Source organism: Podarcis bocagei (genome assembly GCF_964188305.1).
Source record: "Podarcis bocagei genome assembly, chromosome: 12".
In the NCBI taxonomy this organism is placed as follows: domain Eukaryota; kingdom Metazoa; phylum Chordata; class Lepidosauria; order Squamata; family Lacertidae; genus Podarcis; species Podarcis bocagei.
This window is the reverse complement of record NC_138137.1, coordinates 24,149,468-24,174,085: the sequence shown is the minus strand read 5'-3', so window position 1 is coordinate 24,174,085 and position 24,618 is coordinate 24,149,468. Positions and strand designations below refer to the sequence as shown.

Here is a 24,618-nt window from a genome sequence, read left to right as displayed (position 1 = left end):
TTACCTTGTGAACGTGATATTCCCGTACACAACAGTTGGCTAAATTATGCAGTCTAATGTTCTTTATCTCACAGTTGCTAGCATAGATTAGCATCCATTCACTCCTAAGTCATGCTTTTGTAATGAGTTTTCACTATAACTTTGGATTAAGTCATTATGTGCAGTTGCCTTTAATGAGGAACAAGATGGAGGGAGTGAGCATAAGAATCTGTTGGATCAGACTGGATAGCCAATGTGGTGCTCTTGGCGGTGCAGACTACAGTGCCTATAATGCCTGAAAATAGGCCTTGCTGGCTGGGGCTCATGAGAATTGCAGGCCATAGTATCTGGAAGACATCACCTTGGCTATGCCTGGATCAGAACAAATGTAGTCCTCATCCTGATTCCCACATTTGCTACTCACCTGCCACCAAGAAGCTTACAGTCAGAGTTAGAAGGTAAAACAGGTGTCTTCCCAGCAACAGGCGTTCATTGGCAAACTATCTTTGGGTCTAGGCTGATGAAAGTTTGGAGCAGTTAAACAACATTGGAATGACCACAAGTTTCCCACCCCAAAAAACACTGAGCCTAGGGCTTGCCAATTGGAAGGTCGGCGGTTTAAATCCCCACGACGGGTCGAGCTCCCGTTGCTCAGTCCCAGCTCTTGCCAACCTAGCAGTTCAAAAGCATGTCAAAGTGCAAGTAGATAAACAGGTACTGCTCCTGCAGGAAGGTAAACAGTGTTTCCGTGCGCTGCTCTGGTTCGCCAGAAGCGGCTTAGTCATGCTGGCCGCATGACCCGGAAGCTGTACACTGGCTCCCTCGGCCAGTAAAGTGAGATGAGCGCCGCAACCCCAGAGTCGTACGTGACTGGACTTAACTGTCAGCGGTCCTTTACCTAGACTAGCGGTCAAGACCACATTCTTTGACAGCAAATTCCATCATGGATTGATGTGGCACAGAAAATTTTCTAAAACTGAAAATTTTCTAGCAGTATCTTTTGTGGAAACTTTATCAATTTCATCAGTTTGTTAGTAATAATGAACGGATGCCAATTGCAAATATTATATTAGATAAGTTTGGTAGTTTCAAAGTGTTTATCTTTGTTTACTAAATACAAGTAATATAAATGTTCTCAAAGTCAGTGGAGCATTTTGCAATGCAAACTACCCTGTGCAAAATTTGCGTAGGATTCTCCCTCCCCCCATTTGAACCTTTCCCACAAAATCCACATCAGTGACCTGGTGTTAGGCAATGCATCTGGCTGTTATCCAGAAGGTTGGTGGTTTGAGCCCACCTAGGGACAGCTGTGGGCAGGATTCCTGCATTACAGGGGCTTAGATTAGCTGACCCCCGGATCCCTTCCAACTCTGCAATTCTATTATTCTGTCTGTCCTGAATCTACTGCCAGTTAATTTTATTGAGAGACAAGAGCACTAATATTAGAGGCAGAAAATCTTGTCTATTCTTACCCATGCATGCATTTTTAAAATCTTGTATTTTTCTAGTTCAGTATAAAATAGTTCAGCTTTTTCTCTTAAGAAAATTGTTCCAATCACTTGATAATTTTGGCTATCATGTGCCTTTTTTATCTCCTCAGGGTGGCATGACCAAATGTGAAGTTGCACATTCAATTTATATGAGGCATTTATGTATAGACAGTTTAATTTTAGCCCCTTTTTTGTAATAGCTAGCATGGGAATTTCTTTCTTCCATGCTGCAGAGAGAGCTGATGTTTTCAGTAAGCTATTAATTGTGACCCAAATATCTCTCTCCTAATTAGTCACTGCCAGTTCAGACTTTGTGAACTTGGCATTTTTTTGCTCCAGTATGCATTATGCTTATTTTGCTTTAGCATTTTTGCCATTTTGTGGGTCCATTCACCTAATTTACAGATAGCTTTTTGGAACTCTTTACAGGCTGCTTTTACCTTCCTGAATAATTGGATGCCATTTGCTAATTGGCACTTTATCTGTTTAGTTTTAACTTCAAATCATTTTTGACAGGGCAGGGGAACCTGCAGCAATGATGGAAGTTACAGTACGACATCTTGAGTGCTGCACATTCCCCATCCCTGATGGATAAACACAAGGAAACATGGGGTTAGAAAAAGGATGCTGTACTGGAAATTTCAGTATTCATGCTATATCCATCTTAAAGAGGCCAACTTTGGGACTTCAGAACCATAGTGGTGCTGTTTAAATGTATTATTGGCCTGACGGATTCTGGAAGGCATGCAATGAATATGATATTTTGGACCAGACAGGAGGTTTGCCTGGAAATAATAGGGTTTACTGCAGTCCTGTTACAGTCACTTCACTTCTGGGTGAGATTGATACTGGCAGTTTTCCTCTGCAGGGATGGTGGATCCATTAAGTTGGTCTGCTTTTGGAGACACATGGAATCCAATAAAATTCCTGAATGCTTTTGAGGAATTTCAAGCTGATGTGACTAACACTCTTTTTTTTAGTCTCTGCTGTCATTTTGAAATCGTTGCCTCTCAGGCACTGCAGAGGCGTTTGGTTCCTTGGTTTACCTTGAAACAAACGGGGAGACAAGTTGGTCCATAGATGGTGTAAGTCTCTCAAGTATGAGTCTGTTGACTCAGGAATAGTGCATCAAGAAGGTGGTGTCTCCTTGTGAGACGGTGTTTGTTTATGCCTTAAGAAGCTCACTTGAAAACCTGACGATTTGTAATGACTACAGGCAGTGGTCAATTACATTCCATAAGCCTGCCAAATTCCACCCCTTTTTGTGACCTTTTTTAGTCATTTATATGTTTGACACAATGCATGCATGCGTGGTTGTGAAATTTCAGATATGCCTAAACCGGTTGCTTATATTGCCCAGCTGTAAATATCCTCTTTTCAGAAAGGTGGTGGCAGTTCAGCTCCAGCCACTTCTGCATGAAATGCATTATCTAGATCTTGTTGAATTCCAATTCACATCAGTCCCACTTGGCATGCCAGTAGTCAGGATGATGGAAGTTGGAGTCCAAAAATCTGGAGGGCACCAGGTTGGGGGGGGAAAGCATTGGCAGCCCTGATGGATGACCTTCACGGGAGTGAAGCAGGGGAGTGTGACCCTGCTTTAAATATGTAATATATGTTTAGATCCTCTTAGCATGTTGTGTGGATAAAGCTAATTTAGTGGATGGTATGATGTGTGGAGGCACTCTCATCCTGCCATCCCAGTGGTTAGGTACTGTGTGTTAAATGAGTCTTTAAAACGGGAAGGAGAATACCACAAACAAATTAGCCATCTTTTTCTTGTTTAAGTTCCTTTTCTAAGTTTTATATTTTAAATAACTTTTGGGATTGTGTTCTATTTTTAGGGTGCTGTGGTTTTTTGTTTCACATTTTTCTTACATTTTTTGCCTATTGCCTTTAATTTATATTTGTATGTTTGACTCAATTTTATTCATACTTTTGCATGCTATCCTGCAATCTTTTATGAAGGGTGGTTAAGAAATTTAGGTTGTCTGTACCTTCAAAACTTGGAATCATACAAATTACTGTTTTAATAGGAATTTTAACATTATTTTACAGAGCAACAATGTCATCTTTTCAAGAAGTTCCATCTTCAAACAGTGCCCTTCAGACTTCAAATTTTGCACATGTCATCTTTCAGAATGTAGCAAAAAGTTACCTTCCAAATGTGCACCTTGAGTGCCATTACACTCTGACTCCCTATATACGCCCTCACCAAAAAGATTGGGTTGGTATTTTCAAGGTAAGCAAGTTTGTAGCATGGTTTAATATATGATAAGGTTTCACTTCTGTCAATTAGAAGATACACATGAAAATGGGATAAAATGGTTGGGAATGTGTTTTGCTTTAGAAATATAAATAAGTTTATGGCAACATCATCATAGCTGAATTCCTGCTGCTTTTGAGGCCATATCACCATTTGTGCAGTGGGAAGGTACCAATAAATTACTTACACTTACACCTCCCGCTAAGGCGGAACCATGTACCCTCTCCTTTACAATTTAATCTACATAATTTAATCACAGAATATGAACCTGTCCACTTTGTAGAGATTTTCTCTGCTCTTCATCCCACCATCTGAGTTGTGTTTGATTGGGATGCAGAGAAAGGCATTCCCTTTGGCCATACCTAGAGGCTCATCTCTCTGATTGCCTTCAGCTTTTGTGAATTTTTCTTTCTTTCCAGTAGGTATTTGGTTGGTTGGGTTAATATATTTTAATCTACCTAGTATGTTGGTGGTTTTATTTTACCTACTGCTTCTTTTGTTCTTTATATTATTTTAATGTTTTGATTATATTTTTAATAGAAGATGTTTTAAAATATCAGGTGCTTTATAATGATTCAATAAGGGTTAGTCATTTTTGCTATACATATTTATGAAAGCAAATGTCTCCTACTAGCTGTACTCTTAAATTTAAACATTCTTTCATTTTTTGTTGTGATTTTACTCTTTTCTATACCTTTACTAAAATAATTTTCCTGTGCATGCTTACTTGGAAGTGAGTCGTGCTGTGTTCAGTGATCATACTTGGAAAGAAATCTAATAATCATACACATATTAAGAGAAGCCGGTATTGTAAAGAAGATTTCATGTTAACCTCTTTGAGTTATAGAATGCCTTACTGTACCTGAGAATTGATGAGGCAAGAAAATGCAAACAGTGTTCTACAAGATATATAAAAAAAATGGAACTTGGAAATTATTACCTTGTGCATAGCCTTTGTGGTGTACGCAGTTTGTGAAAATCTTTCAGCCTGATCTCTAGTCTCATACCAGTGTTGGAGCAAATGTTGGTGTTGCACAAGAAGTTGGTGGTTTGCATGCTCTTATCTGAGATTCACAGATATGGAAAAAGGTTGCACAACGCCTGTTTGTTCCATTAGGGTTAAGGGGTCAATATGGAAGAAAGCTAGGTCAAGGAATGTATATTTACAAATCCAAATCTCCTATGAAGGCTTCATATTAACCTTGGCACACAGCAGAATTTGAAACTTAGACTGGGTTTGCTAAGCTTGCTTATGCACTGGCTCAGAACAATTAATGCAGTCTGAATTAGCATCTTGGTTGTGCTAGTTCCTGCTGTTGTCAGTACTGTAATATAGGTTCCCATGGCAGACATTCATCTTTCTGCTGACTTCCTAGTGGGCGCCAGCAAGTTTTGAAGTGGGGTGCTGTATAAGAAGTTTCCATATATGTACCTAAAAACCATGTAAATTAACTCTGGAAGATTATTGATTGGTTGTACAGTAAGTGCACACATAGTTCTTCCCTCCCTTTCATGTTTAAGTATTCAAACTGTGGCATTGTAAGTATAAGAATTACTTGCAAGTAAGTTCCAGTTAAAGACCCAAACTTGCTGCTTGGCAAAGCCAAGACATGCTGAAGACTATCCTCATGAGAAGACCTACTTGCTAGGAATGATTGTGGTCTGCCATTCTTTATTTGAGAGCTAGCATACTGTAGTGGCTTGTTTCAGGCTCTGATTGGAGAGCCTCAGGTTCATATCTCCATTAAGCCATAAAGTTTCCTAGGTGAGTTTGGGCCAGTTGCCACCACCCCAGCTTACTGGGGTGTGGTGAATATAAAATGGGGAGGGAACCTTTTTACTTGAGCTACTTGGAGGAAGTGAAAGATAGAAAAGTAGTAATGTCAGACTGGAACATCTCATGTCTCCTCCTTGCTGGTAGATCCACTTGTAGGTAGATCTGTGTTGGTCTTCAAATAGCAGACTTTTAGGAATCCAAACTATTCACAATGGAGTGTCTTTCAAATGAAGCACTCATTTACCAGCAATGTCTCATGCCCCCCCTTTTGTCCCTAAGACCATATTGGAACATTATCAGTAGCTAAATTATTGAGAAACTACAGTGTTGAGACAAAACTACATTAAGCATATAAATATGCACAACAGTGGTTAATTGGATTTTTAAATGAATACTTTTCTTGGATGATCTGAAAGTTAATTTTTACAAAGAATTGTGCATAATTATATTGTAATAAGGCTGCTTTTTACTTTAGGTTGGTTGGAGTACTGCACGAGATTATTACACATTTCTTTGGTCACCTATGCCTGACAACTATGTGGAAGGATCAACAGTTAACTCTGTGCTGTCTTTTCAAGGTAAATTTTAAATTGGTTGCTATGTCTGCTTAGGTTTTTTTTCCTGTTGCTTATTTAGAACTTCAAAAACATCCATATATTTTGTGATAAATTATACCATTTCTATTGACTTATCATTTATTTAGTACAGCTTTGATTCAAACCTTTGGGCACATAAACATTATAGTTAGATGTTCTGGGTAAGTGGATCTGTGCTATTCCTTGTGTTTAATTGGAGTACCCTTCAGTGTTCTTCACCATTTAACCATGTGGTAAAGATGACTTAACCTCTTATCAATCTGGGATAGAGCTCAATAAGTGATAGGATCTATACTTCCTGGCTTTTCTGAGAAATCTGTTGGAGCTCCTTTTGTGCTTGCTCTTAATGTATAATGGGCACGCAATGTATGATACAGAATGTATAACCTGCTGTATCCCCAGGTCCTATAGTCAGGCAAATACGGAGTATCGCCTACAGAGACTCTACTCAACTGTTTCATTTTCCAGGACCTTGCATGAGTCACCTTGGTCATTCCATCTACTGGGTCTTCTATACTTCTTTCCCAGAAGGCATTACTATCAAAAGGGGGGTTGCCTTTCTTTTATTGGGGTGCTAGCTGGTGAAGAGGTAGGGAGCTGCAGGCGAAGGTTCTGGACCCAGTATAGCCTGTAATGTAGTGTCATCTTTATTCAGTTCCCAAAGGGTGCATGAGCACTTTCCCTTTTGGATATTGGTGGGGTGGGTGAGTGACCAGTTCTCTTTTTCCATCTCCTGTACTGTAGATGGAAGAGTCTTAACATCATGTGAGCCATACTCCTGAGCTTGGAGTCAAGTGGGAGGCACTGCCCCCTTCCCTCTAAATCAGCTGAGTGTTCCACCCACAAGAGGAGTGTGAAGCCATAAAACATGGAGGGGCGCATCCTGTCTTGACTTACAGCTGACCAGCATCACCCAAAAAATCACTTGGTGTTACTAATTCCCAACTGGTCTGGCTAAATGAGTTTATATGTAGGCAGCTTTGCAGCTCTATCTCCTCAGGAGATCATGCATGTGAGGGATGCTGACCCAAGAGGACATTAGACCTCCATGACCAAGGAAAGTAAGGCAAGTGGCAGCTCCCTGCTGTCTTAAGGCCTATCACTGCTCTCCTGTTGGTGTATTTTAGTCTCTCTTATAGTGTCCTAACAAAGCAAGACTTTCCCCTTCAAAGGAACAAAAGCAACTTGAAATTCAGGGTGGGAACTTCCTCATCCTGTACACAATTTGTTTGTCTGGCTCTGAAGGACAGGAGTCTGTCCCTGTGCTAAGTGCCTCCCTGAACTTGGGCTTTAAATTCTGTTTTTTTCATTAGGATACTACCTTCCAAATGATGATGGTGAATTTTACCAGTTCTGCTATGTAACACATAAGGGTGAGATCCGTGGAGCAAGCACTCCGTTTCAATTTCGAACGTCATCTCCTGTTGAAGAATTGTTGACGATGGAAGATGAAGGGAATTCAGACATGTTGGTGGTGACCACAAAGGCTGGACTTCTTGAGGTTTGAATTGGCAAATTGTGATACCTGTTTATTTAGCTATACAGCGTAGAACTGAACTTCCATCAAGTTAGAATTAAAGGGTTGTATCCATACTCAAAAATAGACCCATTAAGATGAATGGACATGAATCATGTAGGTCCATCCATTTCAGTGGGTATACTCCAAGGATAATTTAGGAGAGCAGTATGGCATTTTGTAAAAATGAATACTTTGACAGTAGCTACCTTAACATGCACAGGTGTTTCTCAGCTGGGAGCAAATTCTTATGGAGACACTAGAAAATCTTAGATTAACAGATATTTTCTACATTGTCTGCAGCTGTGTGTATGCTCACTTGTATGTGCACACACACTTACCTATGAACTTCTCCACTTTAAATCTGTAGTCTAAAAAGCACTTCAGAGCTCAAAAGTAGGTTGCAAAGCTTCTGTGAGGAAGGAAGGTATTGTGATGTGACAGGGTCATTAAGAATAATTATCAGAGGGGAGAAAGGGTTGAGAGACTTCACTATTATTCATGCCAGTTTGTGGCATGGTGCAAGGATAAGGATCACGTGGGGATGCTCTCTGTTGCAAATCTTTGTGCTCAAACTTGTGGATGATTCTCAACAGAATAGAGATGGCATATTAGGATAGGTGGAGCTTGGCAGAGTGTGCCAGTATCCTCCAGCATGATTGCTTCCATGGGAATGTGGTTGAGTTTCCTGCATTGCAGGGGGTTGGACTAGATGACCCTTGGGGATACCTTCCAACTTTACGATTCTGTGGTGAAGTCCTCAAGAGGGCTTAAGTTCCTAAAGGATCCCATGATTCTCGTTTCTAGAGTTCTGGCGGTTACTTATACCTGAGAGATACAAATAAACTTTTACAAATCACGGAAGTTAGATACTTCTTGTAACTATAAATAGTAAACGCCGTTTCCATGCGCTCTGGTTTCTGTCACAGTGTCCCATTGCGCCAGAAGTGGTTTAGTCATGCTGGCCACATGACCTGGAAAGCTGTCTGCGGACAATGGCTGGCTCCCTTGGCCTGAAGCGAAATGAGCGCCACACCCCATAGTTGCCTTTGACTGGACTTAACCATCCAGGGGTCCTTTACCTTTTGCCTTTTAAAAAAAATAATAGTAGTTATCTGTGCTGACTATTAACCTGACATAAAAATTCAGCCTTAATTTACTATTAATGTGTGATAAGGTGGGTGGTCAGATATTAAAGTAAATATGGGAACTGGTCTTTTGGTTTTGTGTACTTCATTTATGCAGCTTGAAAGAAATTATACAGTACTTACAAATTTGTAATGTTATGGTGATATTGAGGTAAGAATCACCATGTAAGATGGGATTATGTCGTTTTAGTTCCAAATTGAAAAAACTATGAAAGAAAAAGAAGAACTATTAAAGGTGACTGCTTCACTTGAAAAGGAAACCCTGCAGCTTAGAGATCAAGTTGAAAGACTGGAAAAAGAACTGAACCGTGAAAAGGAAAGATGTGATCAGCTGGAAGCACAGCAAAAGGTAACTCTTATAGTTCAAAAAAGCTTAAAAGAATTGTACGTTTTCAAAGGCAGATTAAAACTTTTTTTTTAAAAAAAAAAAAGACGTCAGAATCCAGAATAGAGGATGCACATCATTTGAAAGTTTTTAGCAATGGATATACTTTCCAGAATGTATGTAGGTGTAACATAAATATCTACATTTCTGATAGCTTTTAATATTGCTGTGTCTTGATAACTTGGTAGAACTTTTCAAACTGTTTTGATTCAGGCTGTTTTCACCCAGGACTAACTCAATGGAAGACAGAAACACATTTTTAAAAATTATAATATCTAGCTTAAGTTGTATGAGGGAGCAGTTTTCAAAATGTTTCCATTGTCTTGCACAGCACAAGATTGTTTAATATAACAAACAAATGATATATTGTATTAAGCCAGGTAATGCCCGCACTGCAGTGCAGCCTTGTACAGTCATTTGTCTCCCTCTCGTGACAAACTAATACTAGGATCCTGGGTTAGACTTAAATATTATGTTAGTGTCTACTCTTAGCTCCCTTATGTATAATTTTGGTATATAGTAAATCAGTTAACATGTCTCTTTGTTGATCCTGTAAACATTTGAAAAATGTTTCCATATGTATAGACTAAATAAAGAGTACTGACAGATTCATTGGTTTCATAATTTTTCTCTTTCTGCAAGTTAATAAAAATCATGGTTTTATGGCTTTCTTTTCTCTTTCTTTGCTGTTCTAGTCTTCTATTAATAATCTTAAAAGGGCGTGAAAATAAATGTATATTTATTTTGTACAACTCTTTTAAAATTACTCAAATATGGAAGATACATTTCAGTGTCCGTTGATTTGCAGTTCCTTTGGTAGTTGCAGGGATAATTTTGTTCCTTTGGTAGTTGCAGAAGCTCAGTTTAGACTTAAGTTAAACACTATATAGTGTTGTACCCAACGAAATCACTCAGCTGACAGTAATGCATCCATCAGCAGCATGGAGTGGGAAGCAATGTTAGTCTCACCCCCACGCCACCAACACACACACACACACACACCACACACTTTTCTTAATTCCACCCCCAAAGGGTTGAGGGGATCCTCTAGGACAGATTTGGGAATGGGAGGCTCAGGCTGCATGGGTGGTATCCAGTCATGGTAGTCATTCTCCTGACAGGAAGCTCATTCATAGTGTGGTGCAACAACTACATCCACTTGTTTCCCTACACTTTCAAAATGTATTTTTCAACCTCTAGGGCAGCAGCTGTTTTTGTTAGATTTTGAAGAGTTGACCTTCTGCATTGCATTGCAGAATTGTTAGGCAACAACATCAGTACTCAACTTGTGCTAATGTTCCTTTTCAACTGCGGGAATATAATCATGGTGGAGGTACTATGTGGTTTCTTAGTACAAATTGCTTAGATCTCTTGAACCCTCCTTAGATGTAACACTCTTTCTGATTTCCTCACTGATAGCAATATTAGGATTTATTTTCCTTTAGAATTGTATACCCAAAATGTTCTTTGACAAATGCCCTTTTGCTTTTGCAAGGATAATTCCAAAACTGCAGAAACCCTTAAAACTGAAAATGAAGAACTCAAGAAAAAGCAGAATGAGGCTACTTCCAAAGTTCTACAACTTGAAGAAGACATCATGACTGTTACTCAGAAAGCTATTGCAAAAGAAACTGAGTTAGACAGGTATCCATCTAATTTAATCCTGATATTTAATCCTGATAATTAAAGAGAACCAAATACATAAGGATGTTTTACTTTCTTCATAGCCTGAAAGATAAACTCAAGAAAGTAGCCATTGAAAAGGAACAACTTGAATGCCAGTTGAAGACTGAGAAGGATGAAAAGGAACTCTACAAGGTAACTTTTCTGCTTGTCTGATAGATAGCTGAGAACTAGAATTCATGCATTTTTCAGTAGAAAGCTACAGTAAAATAAAGGTCATGTAGATATATGTATATATAGAGAGAAATTTCTGTTTGATGAAGTTAGTTTTCATAGACCAGCAACACAGCCAGTCTGACAAAGATTTTATTATTATTAAATTTGTATACTGCCTTCATCCAAAGATCACAGGGCAGTTACAGCATAGCATTACTGGGATGTCTGTGTTGCTGTTTCCCAGTTTCATACTTACTTCATAATAAATCTTCCATAAAAACAAAATAGAACATTCGCTTAAAGGTTAATAAAAGAGAAACGAGTTTATAGCTACAAAAGAGAAGTTCAGCTGTTTTGTATGGATGCCTGGTCAAATCTGTGTTGAACATGCTATTCACATCTGAAAAATGCATCAGTTTCTAGCTACCTACTCCAAATAGACCTATAGACTTTACAGAGCTGTTCACTCATGGAAGGAACATCACTTCTGATGAAACTTATGTTTTCACAAAATACATGAGTATCAGCTTTATAAAAACATTTGAAAAGTGTCTGTTCAGAACTATTTTATTTTATATACCATTTCAGACATAACTTTTAAAAAGACCTTAAAGCAGTTGACCAAGCCAATGAAAAAATAGGAATTCATCATCATGATAGCAACCATATTAAAATATTTCCCCATCTGTCTCTTTTTGGGGGGCTGTTTGGATTAAACATGATTGGTAAGGTGGTTCTAGCATTACATATGGTTTGTAACTATAATTAGATACATCTGAAGAACACAGAAATTGAAAACACCAAACTTGCATCAGAAGTTCACACTCTAAAGAATTTGGATGGAAACAAAGAAAACCTTATAGCCTATTATAAAGAGGAAGTTGGCAGATTACAACTGTGCATGGCTGAAAAAGAAAAGCTGAAGAGAGCTTTCTTGCTTACTTCATCAAACAAGGTAATGGGGGTACTTTGGTAACATATTAATGTTTATGATTGAATTCCGCTTTTCATTCTGTGCAGTGCATATCCCAGTTAACTCAAATTATCTGCTGCGTAGTCATTGGGTAAATGGATTCATTCTCTAAAAGAGGGGTTGATTTTCTGTTTAAATTGTTATTGTGGCTTCCCATAAGACTTGTTGTCTATGTTCATGTTTCATAATTAAAGGCAATTTTCCATTTGTGGCATGTTTTCCCTTTAGATATTTCACACCTCTGTCTTGTCAAATAGCTTATGTTATGCTGATAATTAGAAGTATTCCTTTCATATACTTTTGTTTACCAATATCTTCATTATAATATTTCCAAAATATCACTCTTCTGCAGGAAACAGAATCATGATATTAATATGACCAGCAGGCTAGATATGAGTATCAAGGTTTGTATTGTTCAGGAATGGAGAAAAAAGGAAGCCAAGTGAAATTATTAGGAAGGTGTAATCAATGTTATGTAAAGAACTGATTAGAAATATGTGTCAGTAACCCTGTCCATACTGCTTAGTGTGAAGTTGTACTGGTGGCGTTTCCTCTAAAAGTAGTGCAGAGCTATGTTTTGTTTGTCTTCCATTTGAAGATAACTGAGACACAAATAAATCTTGAGTCACATTTAAAATAAGTTTTCTGCTTTTTATTCTAGGAAGAGGCAAGTATTTTGAAGGAGCAGCTTCGGAAAGCTGAGGATCAGATTCAAGCTAGTAGGCAGGAAGCTCTGCTGATGTCAAAAGAGCTCAGTGATGCTGTAAATGTGCGCGATAAAACTATGGCGGATCTTCATAATGCTCGACTAGAAAATGAAAAGGTGAAGAAGCAACTTGCTGATGCTGTAGGTGAACTTAAGAAAATGGCACTGGTGAAAAATGAACAGGTAAGAGATTGGTTGCACTGTTAAGTTTAATAATGCATTTTCTGCTACAGATAATACAAAACAAAATTATTTGGATAATTACCAATTATTCACTTTCAGTGAGGTATAGTACAGTGGTACCTCGGGTTATGAACTTAATGCGTTCTGGAGGTCCGTTCTTAACCCGAAACCGTTCTTAACCTGAGGTGTCCTTTTGCTAATGGGGCCTCCCACTGCTGCTGGCGCGCAATTTCTGTTCTCATCCTGGGGCACAGTTTGCAACCTGAAGTACTTCTTCCAGGTTAGCGGAGTTTGTAACCTGAAGTGTTTGTAACCTGAGGTACCACTGTACCATACTAGTGTAAAGGTAAAGGTACCCCTGCCCATACGGGCCAGTCGTGTCCGACTCTAGGGTTGTGTGCCCATCTCACTTAAGAGGCCGGGGGCCAGCGCTGTCCGGAGACACTTCCGGGTCATGTGACCAGCGTGACAAAGCTGCTCTGGCGAGCCGGCACCAGCGCAGCACACGGAAACGCCGTTTACCTTCCTGCTAGAAAGCGGTACCTATTTATCTACTTGCACTTTAGGGGTGCTTTCGAACTGCTAGGTTCACCCCGCCGCGGGGATTCGAACCGCCGACCATGCGATCGGCAAGCCCTAGGCGCTGAGGATTTACCCACAGCGCCACCCGCGTCCCTCCACCGTATTAGTCTAGAACACAGTAATTGCATTGCAGTGAAGAGATCCAGTGAAATGTTAGCACAAGGAGTTGATCTTGTGTGAACATCAGCAAGCAAGCTTAACTGTTACAAAATATGATAGCAAGTAGTCTAGGCAGTTGAAATATATCTTTCGCATCATACCTATTGGATTTGCCTGTTGTGCAAACAGACTCGTGCAGGCAGAATGGAGGAGAGAAGCGGGGGGGGGGGAGCGAAGCTTGAAGAAGGGTTGGAACTTGATCCTGCCAGAGGCCAGGCTGCCATCCAGGGAGATTTAAATGAGGCCGACGAGGCTGACGGAGAGAAAGGGGGCTTTTCTTTCCGATTTCCCCCCTCTCGCGTGTGTGCCTGTGCTTTGCAATCACAGCGCCTTCTCCCCCCTGCTGAACAATTGAGTTGATTCTGGCTCCTTCTGTTGGTGTCCCCCCTTCCTGGGGACATTTAATGAAATCCAGGGACATTCTGGGGACAGAATTTGTCCGGGGACCCATTTGCAGATCTGGGGACTGTCCCTGGAAACCAGGGACATCTGGTAACCCTAGCTTAGAGTGTTTCTTGCAATTTCTATTCAGATTCTCCAATCTAGGAATGGCCAACATACAGGCGAAATGTTGAATGAGGCCCCCAATATCTTTTGGGTAGCCTGCAGCTTTCACAGTCAAATAAACAATTTTAATGTAAGTCTCCCACATAGGCATGGGAGCAGAACATGCCCCCACCTTGGTATAGGTGTATGCATTTGCATTTGACATTTATTTTTTTAATTTGGAGAGTTTGAAAAATTGCTGCTTATACTTGGCTCACCCTCCACTGGCCATTCCGGTAGGTGAGCAAGCCGGTCTTATCTCCAATCTTGGTGTTAAGCAACACAGTGCTAAGATAAGAGATAACAGGTGTGATACACTGTCAGGTCATGAGCCAAATTCATTGATTTGGCAGGGTTAATTTGACCTGTACGCTAGTAGTTCTCCAGAAAGTAGCCAGAACATGGCATTTGAATACTATCCTAATGGTTAATGTTTATAGGCAGCCTTTTGAACCAACTGAGTTGGTCAGTGTTAATACAGGATGCATCTCAGTTGCAGTTTTCATCTATTATGTGCTATGGAAGAGAGCCCATTGACTGCTGGGACATTTTTTTGTTAAAGGATTGGCTTCTTTGTCCAGTAAAGGTTCCCAGAATGACTCCTGTTGTAGCACTGTTGAAACTGAGTGGGTGTGTGCCCAGTTAATGCCTGGCTGGGAAACAGTTAATGGCTTCATACAACTTGCACTAAACTTTCCAGAGAAATAGCAAGCCATATAAGGAACGTAGTTACTCTTATCCCATTTCAGCATAGTTTTTTAAAAAGAAAAATTGGCAATTTGACGTCAGCAGAAGTAATTTCTTATTTATCACTTAAAAAAACCTATAGTACTAAGAAAAAGCACAGTTATTTTGAAGAATAAACACACTTTTATTAATGATCATTCTGTTGTTAAAGGAAACTTCCAGCACTGTAGAGAAGGAACTACGCAGAGAAGTAGAAGACTTAAAGCTCCGCCTGCAGATGGCTGCTGATCATTACAAGGAAAAATTCAAAGAATGCCAGAAGCTGCAAAAACAAGTCAATAAGCTTATTGACCAAACAGTGAGTAGCATTTGTGAATATGTAATATTTACACACTCAGTCTTTTTAAAATCAGTTGACTACTGTGGGAGGAATAGAATATTTTTACAGGAAAATATGTAACTTTTTTTTATTATCCACAATGGCTATTCTCTGCCTAGGAGGGAATGCTCCTTTTAAAGATGTTTGCTATGACTCATGCATGGATTATCTCAAAAAGGTGTCTTTAGCCAGATAGCAGCTTTAATGTGTAGGTTAAAATACCTGTTGAATTAGGAGAAATGGAAAAATGATGAATAAGAAGCGCCTGAAATCATGAAGTGGGATGATGGGTTCTCTTGAAATAGATTACGTCTAAATAGCTGGTACCTATTGATGAATTGTATATATCAGTTCTTCTACCCGCAAAGGTAACATGTTCACATTTCTCCCCCACCCCGGCTTGCTTTACTAGTTCCTTAGAAGTTTGTTCATAAACGGCTCTGCTGTGTATTGGAGTGTAATGTGCATTCTCTTTGGCCTTCTGAATGTAAGGTATTCTTGATAGTAGCAAAGCTTTGTGGAGTGTATTTGTAACGCCCGCCCTCCCAAAATGAAACAACTTTTATAGAGAGATAAACAGCTATGTCTCAAAAGAACTGTGGAGAAAAATACTAAATCACACGGAAGCATTTTCATTGCTTTGATTCTTTATCTAGGCCAGCAAAATAGGAGCCAATATGATTGGATAACAAATGAGGAAACCAGCTGGCAGCTTTTATTTAAAGAAGCTGCAATGCATGTGAAAGGGCCAGTGAAATCTGCGGGGTTGAGAAACCTTGACTAATAATTTTATCTGCAGGACGAGAAATTGAAATGCAGTGTCTATGCTGATGAACTGGCTAAGTTGGAGCTGAAATGGAAGGAGCAAATGAAAATTAGTGAGAGTGTGAAGCAACAGCTGGCTGCAGTAGAAGACCAGTATCTAGTAAGTCTGACTCTTCCTTTAACAGTGGTACCTAAACATTTAAAGACATACAATAATAAACAGAGATTAGCTGCTGATCATAAGGTTCTTAAATAAATGCATTGTACAAAGCCGTTAATTAAAAATAATTAATTCACTTTATGGAGAGCTTTGTTGACTCGGATTTTTGTTGCGCATTATTTCTCCTGGAAATATTCTTGGCTGAATATGCTAGCTTTATCTTACCTGTACAGTATTGTCTTGTGGAATAGAGGTTGATTGTCTATAGTAGCATATATAATTGTACTGTTAACAGCTACTCTTTTCAGTATTATACCATGAAGCCTGAAAATTCTACTCGCAAATCAACATGGTTCTTTCTAGCGGTAGAAAAATTGACCCGGAGAATGAAAACGTATAGTTCTTACATGGTGCAAGAGTTGGGTTAGTTTCTGCTTTTGGTGATTAATGGTACTTAAGCATATGCAAGGTGCCTTTATTGCCAAGAACTGTATCTTGCCCCCACACCTAAGGTTAAAGAGTCAGATGGCACCTCCATTTTGAAGAAGGGGGAGGAAATGAAGAATCACTGCCCCAAATCTGTCTGATAGTGTTCAACTCTGAAGTATTCTAAGATGGGGGTTACACCCCTCCTCACCAGAACTGAGCCAGCAAGCGAAAGGAGGTTCAATCTACTCACCTATTCCTCATCCACAGAAACGTATTAACCCATATTCCTCCTCTCCAGAGACAGAGAGGCAATATCCAGCAATATCTCACTGTTACTCCCTGTCTTCTACACCCCCCACTTCTGAAATAAAGGGATGAAGAGATAGGTTTGTCAGATCCTGCCTCCCATGCAAGAACTGCAAGCTTCTTATTGTTCAAATGGCTGCTGTGTAATTTTGTGTGTGATGTAGATTGGTTGAAAACAGCAGGAGAGGGATTGTGAGAATCCAGCTCATTTACAGTAATAGGAAGAGAGAGCTCCTTCCCACTCTCCAGTCCCCTAAAAGTTTGCTACGTTTTCACCTTAAGGGCCTGACAAGATTTTAGAAACTGATAGGTGACAGCAGAATTATCAAAAAAAAGTAGGGAAGTGCATGAAAACCCAGTTGAACAGACTGATTTAGTAGATGGAGGAATTGATACCACAATCTGTTGGCCAAATGAAGGACTTGAGTCTGAGTTGCTACTGATCAAAACTTTATTGACAACTGTAATAGTGATGTAAATGATTATTTATGTGTAATTTATGCTGTTACAGAACATTGGACTGCAATCTTTAATCAGAAGAAAATTTCATTATAAGTATAGGTGAGGAACAGCTGTGCATTGCCTAACATGGTTTGTTTGAACTTTTGTATTAAATAGGTGCAATTGGCCGAAAAGGACAGACAGATAAATGAGCTGACATCCCATTTGGGAATCCTCAGCAGAGAAAAGGTACTGATTGAATGTTATAAGTTGGTGAGCTGCTTCCATTGGAGATTGTTTGGAGCTGTTGCTGTGCAAATGAAGCTGTTTCAAGAGTAGGAAGGCTGCCTATAGAAACCAGGAATTGTTAGCAAAAACATGCTATGGGAAGTGTTCAATTAGAGTTTATAGAAGTGTTTATGTACCATTCTTTCACAAAATATTAGGGAAGGTATAGCAACATGAAAACAAAAAATGTATAAAAGATATATTAAAATGATTGGTTACTCAGGAAAAACAACTGCATAGGGCAGTCAGCATGAATTTTTCAAGAGATGTCTGCAGGTCAAAAACAAGTATGCCTTCTGAATCTCTGCTGGAAGCGTGTTCTACAGCATAAGACCAGCAGCACTAAATGCCTGACCTCTGGTTGGGCCTCTGTAACATTAACAGTGCTGCTTTAGATGATCACAGTGATCGAACCTGAACATAGGGCTCAGGCACTCCTTAAGGACCCATGTTGTTCAGGTCTTTGTACATCAGCAAAAGTTTGAGGTGAAAATACGGTCATTTCACTTTTAAATGTTGACCATCTGAAGACACTTTGCTGTGCAAACTGTGAGAAGACAGGGCAGTCGTTGGCAGAATTCGCATGCCATACCCAGTATAGGGCTGGACTGAAATGTCCCACCCCTGATCACCAGACCTTTCGTAGATGGCAAATTGAGGTGGTGGGGGAGAAGAAGAGGTTAGCAATTTTCACAGGTGGATAAAACTTACTGTGGTGTTACTGGAGCTTTTTAAAAAGCTTTGTAAAAATGCTGCTTGTAGCACCACCATGTCCGTTCTTTTTGAAAACAAAAAACAGGAACTTTGCAAAATGCCTCTCTTATCCCAGAATTCTATGGCTCTCTGCAGAATGATGGTGTGCCGGTGGCAGCCTTCCACAGAGGGCTGATAATCTTTTTCTGATAATGACATTTTGCAAAGGTGTTTCTCTTTAAGGAAAAGGTCTGCCCTGCCACAAAAAAAAGAAGATGGAGAGGGGAAAGACTTGCCATTACCATGGCCAGCTCTTAAGTGCTCCTTTTCCCCATCTCAAATGTACCCCTTGAAAATTGCAGCTAATCTTTGGTGTGTGGGTGTAAGATGGAGAGAGTAGCTTCAGTGCAGGTTTTCCCCAGCCAATAGTTTTTAGAAAAGGCCATAGTTATCAGAATTAGTAATTGGTTGCAAACTGCATTATGTGAAACAAGGAAGAAATGAATTCAAATACAGTTGAAATAAAGTTAAGAATGCATATAGCATTGAAATAGCTGAGATGAGAATAGTTCTCTGGACTGTTTTCTATACTGTAATGGGAGAAACCAAATGTGCTGTCTAAAGATATTCTACATTTTTATAAGGGTTTCAGAGGCTGATCACAATCCACTAACAATTCCTGCCTCCTTATACTATCTAGTACAGTGGTACCTCGGGTTAAGTACTTAATTCGTTCCGGAGGTCCATTCTTAACCTGAAACTGTTCTTAACCTGAAGCACCACTTTAGCTAATGGGGCCTCCTGCTGCCGTCGCGCCGCCGGAGCATGATTTCTGTTCTTATTAGGAAGCAAAGTTCTTAACCTGAAGCACTATTTCTGGGTTAGCGGAGTCTGTAACCTGAAGCATATGTAACCCGGGGTACCACTGTACAGTATAAGGAGCAGAAACAGCCCCAATACATACATAGGTAGAAATGTTTGGTTTTTGGGATGGTGTTCTGATCCTAGATGGATTTATCTGTTGCCCAAGTTTGAGCAGTTCTTTATGCACCGTGTTTAGTGTTTAACGAGTGGTGACAGTTCCATATTAATTTAAACAATAAAGATTAAAAATAAAATGTAGCTCAAATTAATTCTAAAAGGAACTAAAGAGTAATCATACCCATATGTTAACTAGATTTAGGGATTACAGAAAAATCAAAGGCTAAGTATTATGTATAAATGGGGACTAAGTAATTTTATAGGTTTGAGGATAGCAGAAATAAATGTGTTTAGCATTTCCTCTTGGGTAAAGTTTGTAAACAAATGTATAATGGAATATAAATTGGGAAGCAATAGAATGCACTCTGTTTAACCTTTTAACAATCTAGTCTTTTCTGTAAATGCATAGATACTTGAACAAAAGCCTTTAAGTACAATCACCATTGTTGGAACTGTGTGTTTAAGATGATTCTCTTCTGCTTAGCTTTATCAAAACACCATTTTTATTTAGGTTCGTTAAAACTTAAAAGAATTGTTGTACTGCATACTTCCATAAAGATGATATCTTTGTAATGTTCAAATACCCTTTTGTTATGATAAACAATAACACACAGCTAGGAACTATCAACTTTAAAATCTGTGGATCTAAGAAATGTTCGGGCAGTCCTTGTTTGATTTCTTAAAAATTTCCAGTCACTTTAATCTTATATGGAACTTCTTAAGTTTTGACTTGGGAAATAAAGCAGCTGTGCTTTATGTATGTTACTCCTTATTTTTCTTGTTTGTTACATCCAGCTAGGTTTCAAGGTATTAACTTAAAACAAAATAATTTGGCTCTGGGGAGGCTCCCAAATAGTAGCTATCTGATTTGTGGTCGAGTTGTTTTAGTCACTAGAACATATAACAAGGAAATAGAGTTCTGTAATGCTTTAAGTGTTGGCAACTTTCCAGAGCAAAACAAAGCAAATTGAGCTTACAGGCCTTCTAGTGGAATTGAAGATGTTCAGTCACCAGGATATCACAAAACCAGATAAACATTCATGTGGCATTGGGTCTTTCATTTTATGATTATTCGGTGCCTACTTAGAACCAGTAAATCTTTTAGATAAGGACAGCTTTCTAAACAAATGAAAAGGACAGAAAACCTTGTCTGTGCAGGATCCTGTTTGCTGTTTCCATTCATAAAATAGTTGTTTCACTTTTGAGTAGATGTTGATAAAGAAAGCAGACATTGCAGCTTGCTTTTCACCCACAGGAATGTTTTCCTTTAGTTGAAAAAAGATCAGGAGAGCTTCTCCATGGTCCAGTGTTTCATCCCAATATGTGTAGGAAGTGTAAACTCTGGCCTTAGCTGCCTAGTTCAGTAGCTAATATAAATACATCTATAGAACCAGTAACCAAACCCATAATATCTGTCATTGACAGTCCTCTCTCTTCTGATGTGTCCAGGAATGTTGTATGGAAGGGATGAAGGCCATATATATTCAAGCTGCACACCAAGCATAGGCCAACTCGGCCCTCCAGATGTTTTGGGACTACAACTCCCATGATCCCTAGCTAACAGGACTAGTGTTCAGGGATCATGGGAATTGTAGTCCCAAAACATCTGGAGGGCCGAGTTTGCTGCACACATTGCTATATAGAACTGCCAGTGTACTTTTTGTGACATTTGCATGCGGAAACACAGCTGCCTGCGTGTTCTCTTATTTTAGGGCAGAGTTATTTTTTTTTTGCTATTTGGCACCTACATGTGTCAATACTGTGGTACATTTCCCTCCTCCTAAGTTCATGCTAATGACTAGTGTCAGTCCTCTACTGCCTTCAGTGGTCCAGTCCTGAAATTGTTCCGTCACCTAGAGTTGAGCGAGTAAGCATTTAGATTCAAATGTCCACAAATCCTGCAGTGTATTTTGTTCACTCCAAGTACACATTTGTGACAGCTGCTGCTAAGCCATTCAAGTAAATTGGAGGTCATGTATCAAGCCTGATTGTTTTGCACAGCACAGTGGAGAGTGTTCTTGCAATGGTATTCTTAGCGGTTCATGTATGTGCTTTGCACAAACAGATTTCCAAGAATAATCATAACTGGTGTTTATTTAGCTCAGATTTTTTTTTTGTAATTGAAACAGTGCATTAATTTGTCCATGTTAATGAATGCCACTCAAGTAGCAAACATTTATGGAATCTGTTTAAAGTCATCTTCATAACATGAAACTAATGGCAGTTTGTGTAAGAAATATGAAAAAGGTCACAGGAAAGGTGCGGGAAAGGGGCCTAGTGCTGGTTCAATCTACAGGTAGGGATGGGGAAAATAACCTGTATGAAACTGCAGAGCTACAGTCAGTCAGTATAGATAACTAGCTAGCTGGACCCAGTGGTCAAAGGCAGCTTCAGGTAAGCCTGAATATTTTTTTTTTAGGCTATCTTTTATTGCAGAATTTAGATGGGTTATTTTTGCCTGTACATAAATTTTTTCCACTTCTCTTTAGAGCCCTGGAAGGAGACCAGAAAATCAAACTGACAGAATCACCGAAGGACAGATTTCTCAGCATGCAGTATATTTTCTCAATACTGCTCTTACTTCAGGGGATGATGGACAGGTTCCTGCTGTGCCAACTCGGTTACCAGTACTGCAGTATGGAAACCCTTATACAGCCCAGGAAACAAGAGGTTTGGAAACTATTCTCACCGGCTTTTGTTTTCACTGAAGAATTCCAAATGGAAATGTACACTTCCGAGCAAATGAAGTCAGTAAGCTAACTTTGGTCAATAGTCTTTAAAGGTTACAATCAACATATATTTTGTTACGAGGAAGAGGTTTATTTGTCCAAGTTGTCTGTTTTACTTATTAAACGCTTGAGAAATTATTTTTGAGTATGTTTTAAGAATTCTTTGCTATATGCCACTTGGAGTTCATTGCCTGATTGTGATTGCAGATGGAGCAGATGGTGCTTTTTACCCTGATGAGATCCAAAGGCCACCTGTAAGAGCACCCGCTTGGGAACTTGAAGACAATGTAGTGTGCAGCCAACCAGCCCGCAACCTCAGCCGGCCTGATGGTTTAGAAGATCCTGAGGATAGTAATGTAAGTGAGAAATAAAGTAACTTCTTGCCCTTCTTGAGTTTTGAGGTACAAGCTTTCCCTTCACAAACTTACTAAGAAAATTTCTTCTCTGGAGGAGATGCTTCTTTCTGATTAGCCAAATGACAAATTTTGGTCACAGCTAGTTCCTTCTAGTCACTGACCCCATCTAAATGTATGCATACACACCCCTGCCTGTTCATACACTTCTGTTCATAGACCTCGGCTGCTCCTCTCTGCACCACGGTTGCTGTTACTAATTATTATCTATGGGCTATGCTCACTTGACAAAACACACATTGACACATAGTTACTTATCCATTTAGCTGTAGCTGTAACATGTGCACTGGGTTAACCGTGTTAAATTATCCTAATTGGAAGGGGTTTCATTGGAAATTCAGGTTGGAAATGGGAAGAAAAGTAGTAGACGTAAAGGTGAATGCCAATAGGGATGTTTTTGAAACAATAATACTTGGAAGCTAATATTGCCAAACATTTAAATAGATGTTATATTACGACTACTACATGCTTATAAATCACCTACATTTTTCTAAGTGCTGTACATAGTTAAAATACAGCAGGGGTGCCCTTTATCCCCTCTGCTATTTATTTCTGTTCTGGAGGTATTGCTGAATATGATTAGGGAGGACCAGCTGGTGCAAGGTATAGAGGTCGGAGCGAAACAATACAAACTGAAAGCCTTTGCAGATGACCTAGTCTTGACAGTACAGGAGCCAGTATCTAGTACAAAAAGAGTTTTGGAACTTATTTTGGAGTTTGGTCGGGTGGCGGGATTTAAGTTAAACAAACAAAAAACTAAGGTTTTGGTCAAAAATCTGACACCTACAGAGATAGAGGAGTATCAGAAAGAGACAGAGCTAAGTGTGGCTAAAAAAGTGAAATACCTGGGGGTATACTTGTCCACTAAAAATTTAAACCTTTTTAAAGATAACTATGAAAAATGTTGGTTGGAAATTAAAAAAGACTTGGATATTTGGTCAAGATTGAAACTTACCTTGTCAGGCCGAATCGCAGCTATAAAGATGTGTGTTTTGCCTAAAATGCTATTTTTATTTCAGACCCTTCAGGTCGTGGACAGAATGGAATGTTTTGGAAAATGGCAGAAGGATATTTCTAAGTTTGTCTGGCAGGGCAAAAAGCCCCGAATAAAATTTAAAATACTAACCGACTCAAAAGAAAGAGGGGGGTTTGCCCTGCCGGACCTAAGGTTGTACTATGAAGCTGCAGCCTTCTGCTGGTTGAAGGATTGGTTCTTGTTGGAAAACACCGATGTCCTAGATCTGGAAGGGTTTGATAATGTGTATGGTTGGCATGCATACTTGTGGTATGACAAGGCGAAGGTCCATAAATTGTTTAAAAATCATATTGTCAGAAAATCAATTTTTGCCGTCTGGACGAAGTACAAGGATTTATTAGAAAGCAAGACCCCGAGGTGGCTATCACCTGTGGAAGCCAAGATTTCTAAAAAAAAGCCCAATATGGAGGCCTACTGGCCAAAGTATTGGGAACTGATTGAAAGAGTTGGAGATAACTGGAAGCTCCAAAGCCAGGACAAATTAAAAGGTAAGGTGCGAGATTGGTTACATTATGCTCAAATTCAAGAGGTATTTAAAATGGATAAAAAAGTGGGTTTCCAGTTGGAGAAATCGAAACTGGAGACGGAGTTGCTAGAACCAAAGACTAAGGTACTTTCGAGGATGTATGACTTGCTGCTTAAATGGAACACACAGGATGAGACAGTTAAATCTGCTATGATAAAATGGGCACAGGATGTGGGACACAACATTATGTCTGAAGACTGGGAAAGGTTATGGAACACCGGTATGAAATTCACGGCATGTAGTGCCTTGAAAGAGAACATTATGAAAATGGTATACCGGTGGTACATGACTCCAGTCAAGCTGGCTAAAATATATCATCTCTCTGATAATAAGTGTTGGAAATGCAAGGAGGCAGAAGGGACATTCTTTCACCTCTGGTGGACCTGCCCGAAAGTAAAGGCCTTTTGGGAAATCATACATAATGAGCTGAAAAAGGTATTTAGATATACCTTCTCTAAGAAACCAGAGGCCTTTCTCTTGGGCATGGTGGACCGGAAGGTGCCAAAGAAGGACAGAACCTTGTTTATGTATGCAACCACAGCAGCTAGGATTCTCATCGCTAAGTTCTGGAAAACACCAGATTTACCCACACTGGAGGACTGGCAGACGCAGTTGATGGACTATATGGAGTTGGCAGAAA

At 39.5% G+C, this 24,618-nt stretch overlaps 1 protein-coding gene across 6 annotated transcripts in view; it reads left to right on the top strand.

Moving 5' to 3' along the window:
• TAX1BP1 (Tax1 binding protein 1) overlaps positions 1-24,618 on the top strand; it is a 33,399-nt gene that overhangs the window by 2,895 nt on the left and 5,886 nt on the right. For all 6 annotated transcript variants that reach the window (XM_081164559.1, XM_081164557.1, XM_081164560.1 and 3 more), the window contains 13 exons: positions 3,528-3,711; positions 5,988-6,090; positions 7,422-7,609; positions 8,963-9,121; positions 10,653-10,801; positions 10,885-10,975; positions 11,766-11,951; positions 12,631-12,858; positions 15,044-15,190; positions 16,011-16,136; positions 17,490-17,561; positions 21,764-21,944; positions 22,211-22,359. In XM_081164559.1, the coding sequence (XP_081020685.1) occupies positions 3,535-3,711; positions 5,988-6,090; positions 7,422-7,609; positions 8,963-9,121; positions 10,653-10,801; positions 10,885-10,975; positions 11,766-11,951; positions 12,631-12,858; positions 15,044-15,190; positions 16,011-16,136; positions 17,490-17,561; positions 21,764-21,944; positions 22,211-22,359 (1,956 nt within the window). In that variant the 5' untranslated portion in view covers positions 3,528-3,534. The remainder of the gene's footprint in view (positions 1-3,527; positions 3,712-5,987; positions 6,091-7,421; positions 7,610-8,962; positions 9,122-10,652; positions 10,802-10,884; positions 10,976-11,765; positions 11,952-12,630; positions 12,859-15,043; positions 15,191-16,010; positions 16,137-17,489; positions 17,562-21,763; positions 21,945-22,210; positions 22,360-24,618) is intronic.